The sequence below is a fragment of the Anguilla anguilla genome, chromosome 9, assembly GCF_013347855.1.
Source record: "Anguilla anguilla isolate fAngAng1 chromosome 9, fAngAng1.pri, whole genome shotgun sequence".
NCBI lineage: Eukaryota > Metazoa > Chordata > Actinopteri > Anguilliformes > Anguillidae > Anguilla > Anguilla anguilla.
Window position 1 is genome coordinate 26,351,593 of NC_049209.1, and position 6,000 is coordinate 26,357,592.

At 50.8% G+C, this 6,000-nt stretch overlaps 1 protein-coding gene across 1 annotated transcript in view; it reads left to right on the forward strand.

The window, feature by feature from the left end:
- Window positions 1-6,000, forward strand: part of rpa1 (replication protein A1) — a 49,602-nt gene that overhangs the window by 38,390 nt on the left and 5,212 nt on the right. Inside the window, exon 16 of the mRNA XM_035434031.1 lies at window positions 2,247-2,333. Coding sequence (XP_035289922.1) covers window positions 2,247-2,333 — 87 coding nt within the window. The remainder of the gene's footprint in view (window positions 1-2,246; window positions 2,334-6,000) is intronic.

The window sequence follows — 6,000 nt, forward strand, 5'->3', positions numbered from 1 at the left end:
TAATCTGTTAACCTTTTTGGATGCGTTTCATAGTTACAGTTTGTTGGTGTGCTATAGTTCTTTTTAATACAGTGATTTTGTAATGTGTCGAGTATCGTATCCCTGTTAAAGATCTAGGAAAATGAAATCTCTGAACTCCTTGCTGATTTGTTTTAGTACTTTTTTTCATTCACAAATGGCCCAGAAATATTTCAAAAGGATTCTTCCAAAAAAAGTGGAAAAGCCTGTGCCAAGATTGCCTTCCCCCCCCCCCCCCCGGCTAAACACCAGGTTTTCAGTGGGCGGGGTTAGCTGGGTTCAATGTACGTCACGTTCGCTAAGACCAGTGAAGTCCTTTCTGCGTGTAATACGTAAATGATGCTCTTGCCGCTTTTGTGCCGGCAAACTTACGTTGGAAATGCCTGAGCGTTGCGCCTTTGCCTGGATGCAAACAAAAAAAACCAATACCCTTTTTTCTTTTCCAAAACAAGGAAGAGGCTCGCGAGGCTTTCATTTCTGCAGACCCGCAGGCACTGCAATATCACGCTAACCCCAGCAGTTCATATTTACTGTGCCCTTTTTCACAAGGAGGACTTTTCCAACTACGTACGAAAACAGCGTGGCGTCGCTAAAGAGCTAGTGCTGGCGTGCGGCGCGGTGCTTCCCCTCCCTTCACCTCCCTTCACCTCCCTTCCCCTCCCTTCACCTCCCTTCACCTCCCTTCACCTCCCTTCACCTCCCTGCACAGCTGCTGCTCCTGACCCTCCTGGCTGTGCCAAGGCAGACACGCCGGATCGATAAGTAGGCCTACCGTTAGCTGGCGGTAATGAAATGGCCTTCAAGCTCAGGTGTGCGGAATCAAAACCCTCCTTATTCCAGTGTGGCGTCCAGAGTTCCAGACTGCTGTTGGGTCTAATGTGGGTGCACAGTAGCTCCGTGTTCCGGAGGTGTTACACACTGAATGATCGGCAGGTTTAACTACAGTAAAGCCTTGCTTATGTTTTCTTTTGTGTTGTCCGGTAGTCTGATGTTACTACACGGGACAACATACTCCAGTCATGCATTGAGGAGTGGTTTACATGTGACTGCATGACTTATGGGTATGAATATTAATGAGCACAGGATACACGCCCACCCTATCCTTATCTGCCAAACAGGTCACAATAATCTAATAGTGTTTATTGCAATTTAATGGTTATAATTGGGTTAAAAACTTGCGATACATTTGGTAAAAGATGTTTGATGGGTTTATATTTCCCTAAACAAGATGTCGGCCGACCTTTTACCTAATGTACCCTAATGGAGCTGTGGATTCAGAACCATGATCGTTAGAGTATCTACTAACGGCGTACTTACAGTCTTATGTTGCTATCTAACATTAGCTCCCTTATTTGTTGCCGTTGATGTCTAACAGTAAAGTGTATCAGATGTAATCGCATCTGCTGACACTTGTTGAAATGAAGGTTCGGATGTTGCTTGGTGTTTCTGTTTATGAGGACGCTGTTGATCGCCTGTAGGCAGTCCTCTTTCTCCACAGTTCTGTGCGGCTGGAGCGTCTTCTGAGAAAATGAGACTCTCTGAAACGCTCTTATTGCTACACCCCCGAGCAAGCCACGCCGCTTTGTTTGGGGGTGTACAGTAGCTTCATTTCCAATGGAACTGGGATTTAGAGTATGAAACAGATGTTGCCAAATCCACCAAATTTTAAAAAAAATGAAGGATTAGCAGGAGAGTAAATGTGGAACAGAAGTCTCACAGCACCTCGCTGCGCTCAGAGGGTTGGGCATGGCGGTATTGAGCTCCTGCTGAATTGTGAGTAGGCTTCTGAGAGTTTGCTTGAAGCGCGCCTGTAAGTTGCGTGCATGACACTAATGACAAAATACAGCCAATAGTCTGCAACAGGGTTATTATCTATAATATCTTGGGGATGAAAGTAGCTGGGCAGCCTGAAGTCAGGAACCAGTGGCAGGAGTTTAGGGAACACCCTGTTTTGTCCATCTTGTGCACGTGTGTGTGTCTATGTATGTATGTATGTATGTATGTATGTATGTGTGTGTGTCTGTGCGTGCGTGTCTGTGTCTGTGCGTGCGTGTCTGTGCATGCGTGTCTGTGTCTGTGCGTGCGTGTCTGTGTCTCTGTGTCTGTGCGTGTGTGCGTGCTGGGAGACGCTGGTACTGGCTCTGCTTTTACGCCGGTCTGAAAGACTCTTAAGCCTGAGCTGCTGTCCCTCTCAGACACACTGACGCCCGGCTCTGCTTGTTCTCCAGAGTGAAACCTCCTTCGAAGAAGTCTTCCAGCAAGCCAACTTCAAGATGTACAACTTCCGCATCCGAGTGAAGCTGGAAACCTACAACGTGAGTCTGAGACCAGGAGCAGAATGACCTTAGTCACATTCCTTCATTATAATTACACCCCTGTCTTTAGTGTGCCTTTTTCCACAATTCTAATGGAAAGCCACATTTCTTTGCATAATGCAGAAGCACAGTGTGTCTGGCCATAATCAGTGCAGAAAAATGCCTCCGCAGTGCCGTACAATGAAATGGAAATCCCCTCTATTTATTTTCCTTTTTACCTTTGGAGAGTGAACAGGAGAGCCGAGGGAAATGCACTAGATCTGAAGGTATAGAAAATCCATATATTAACGCAATGCAAACCTTATTAAAACTTAATGAGGGCAGTAAGACATGGGGAATTGTAGTGGCACAGAGTTGTTTGATACCGCGCCCCGCCCCGCCCCCCCGCCGCAGTTAGTTTTTTTTCTTGAGTCGGGTAAGTGAGCGCGTGAGCTCGGGGGCTCGGGTAGCGCACGCTAGGCTTCGTCCCGCGCCCCACAGGGTAGAGTCCGAGGGCGCGTCCGGCTGATTTAGGGGGAGCGAGGAGCGGGCGACGCCGGACTCCCATCTGGCCGCGTGTGATTTATCCCGCCAGGGCCGGAGCGTCCGCGACCGTCCCGATTTATGACGGCCGGCCGGCCTCTCTCTGGGACCCGGCCCTGACTGGCCCACGGCCAGGCGCCCGTTTAGCCGTGCTCGGAGGCGCGAGCTGGCCTGAGAACGGGCGGGGCGGGGTGGGTGGCGGGCGGAGCAGCGAGGCCGTGGGCACAGGGGCCCACGCTGGGTGGGTGGCTTGCGGAGCAGCGAGGCTGTGGGCACAGCGGCACACGCTGGGCGGGTGGCGTGTTCGCTCGCGTAGCTGAACATGCAGCCCAGGGTCTGTCATGCAGTGCCGGCGCTACGTGTAATACCACACACCTCCACTAGGAGAGGCGAGTGGGGATTCTCACTCATACGCTGGCAGGAAGTGTAAATGTGCGGTTCAGCTCTGGTAGAATGGTGACCGCCTGCACCTCAGTCAGGCTGCTGTGGCACACGTGTACAGTGTACAGGACACACTGTCTCCGCTGCGTTCTGACAGAAAAAAAACACTATTTTGAATGATAACATGAAATAAAATCCCCCTTTTCATTTAGTGTGACCTTTTTAACGGACGCAGGTACAATCTCATCGCTTTGTCGATGATTGTGAATATGTAGCAGGACATACTCTGTTGCTGTTTTAGTGTAGTGTTCTGTAGTACTTGCTACGATACTGTAGTGTCGGCTGCTTATACAGTAACGTACTGGCTTTGCTGCCCCCTGTAGGATGTGAGGTGCATCGCCTAGAAGCATGAGTGCTAAATTCCATACGTGGAACTATGCAAGCGATGTATAACCTCATGTCAGAAGTACATGTTAGGGCTGGGCAGTATACTGCAGCAATAATTATTGAACGTAGGATCAATTATCACCGTCCTGTGATGGATTGCATTTTATCTTTGTAATTATACCTGATGCACAAGTAAACATGCAAGCTTCAGAGGCTGTGTGAAATTCTCCTGGGGAAGAAATGTCACCACTTATCTATTGGCTGTTGGCCAATCAGCAGCAAGGCCTTGCAGCTTCCTTGCGATTGGAAAAAAGCACCTCACATGATCAAATAGAAGCATTACAACCTTGCTGCTGATTGGATGCCTAGTCTACACCCAGTAGATATCAGTGGAGATGCTTTTTTTGCTGAAGCTGTATGAAATGGCAAACGCATTTGTTCAGTCCTGGCCTTGTGTGATGTGACCTCATCCAGAGAATGGAGATTAGGTGGGTAGGGGGGCCAGGGCTTGGCAGGCTTTGTTCCCTTCAGGGTTAACACCCCCCCCCCGCTTTACTTGTTCAGGGTCTATGTAGCTCTTATTTCCGTGTGTGTGTGTGTCAGAACGCACATTTCCGATTGCAGGAGCACGCATGCCTGTGCGTGGGTATGTGCGTGGGCGTTTTTACCATTTCTAAAGGCACGCGCTGGCCTGTGTTTGCATAGCGTGCTCTAGTTACGAGTTCAGCTGCCCACATTGTCTTTCAGGCCGGGTGTGACCAATAATCATGTCATGATGAACTCTGCCGCACCCAGCTGTGTGGTCCCTGCAGAGGTGCAGGGGTGGGCGTGCTTTGTGTGAGATTAGGAAAGGTTCGACGCTACAGGGGACTGACAGGCTGTAGGCGAGACGCATGTGGTGAAGGACAAGGGGGGAAGAAAAGGTACATTGTTTTTTTCCCCCCATCTTTCTTTTTGTGCGTGAGAGTTTGTGTGTGTAGATTTGTGAGATTGTGTGTGTGTGTGTTTGTGGGGGCGGTTTAGGGGATTGTGTGTGTGTAGGGAGTGGGGGGGGGGGGTTAGGGGATTGTGTGTGTGTAGGGAGTGGGGGGGGGGTTAGGGGATTGTGTGCGTGCGTGCGTGTGTGTACGTGTGTGTATTCTCCAGGTCTCTCTGTGTGATTCAGATCATTAGATGAGGGTGGGAGAACACATGCTGGGCTAAGGGGCTGTCAGATGTGCTTCACTAATCCTGAGCACAGACCGATCAACTACACACATGCAAACACACACACACACACGCACGCATACACCGGTGCGCCCGCACACACACACACACACACTCGTACACACACACGTGTGCCCGCACACACACACACTCGTACACACACACAGACATTAACAGTTGCACAGAACATTTGTGCATGCATGCACGCTCGCAGGCGCGCACACACACACGCATGTGCACACGCACACATGCTCACTCACACACACACACTCTCATTGCATTGCGCAGAAGATTTTGTGCATGCACGCGGGCACACTGCAGTGCTCTCTCTGGCAGTCTGACTCAAAGCCCTCGGGGAGTGAGAGTGTGTTTCATTGAGCCCGGCTCCTGCCCCGCTGAGCTCTCCGTACGCAGCACACACTGAGTGCACTGGCAAGGGAACAGGCGCAAGCCTCCGACCTTCTCCCCAGCGAGGCCGACTGGTCTGCGGCGCAGCCAACTTTTTATAGCCTTTCTGTTTGTTGGCGTGACCTTTCCAGTGCTTCTTGGCCCCCCAGTTTGACCTGCACAGAAGTGCTGGTAATGTGTGGGACCGCGTGCACCAGGACCCCTGAAGCTTTCTTTGAGCTCCTCTGCCCGTCGATGACCCCCCCCCCCCTTACCCCCCGCGTCTGTGGTGGCCTTCATTGTTCAGTGCTGCCCTGATGTGATGGAACACAACGGAAAGCTCTTTCCCCTCTCTCTGCTGTCGGCTAGTTGGGGATAGAACCGTGTGGTTTGGAGAGCATGGTGCAAACGTACAAACGGCAAGCACAGTTGATAAACTGATGGTACAAGTTAAAACAATATGAAAACGAACATGTGAAACTAGAATTAAGGACTGATTTACACAATTTAAAACAGAAAACAATATGAGTGAAATTAATTTCGAATGTGGCAAAACCTCAGCTGGTATAGGACTGGCTCCATCCCTGGTGTTGGTCCAGCCGGCCCTGTTAGGACTGGCTCCGCCCCTGGTGTTGGTCCAGCCGGCCCTGTTAGGACTGGCTCCATCCCTGGTGTTGGTCCAGCCGGCCCTGTTAGGACTGGCTCCATCCCTGGTGTTGGTCCAGCCGGCCCTGTTAGGACTGGCTCCATCCCTGGTGTTGGTCCAGCCGGCCCTGTTAGGACT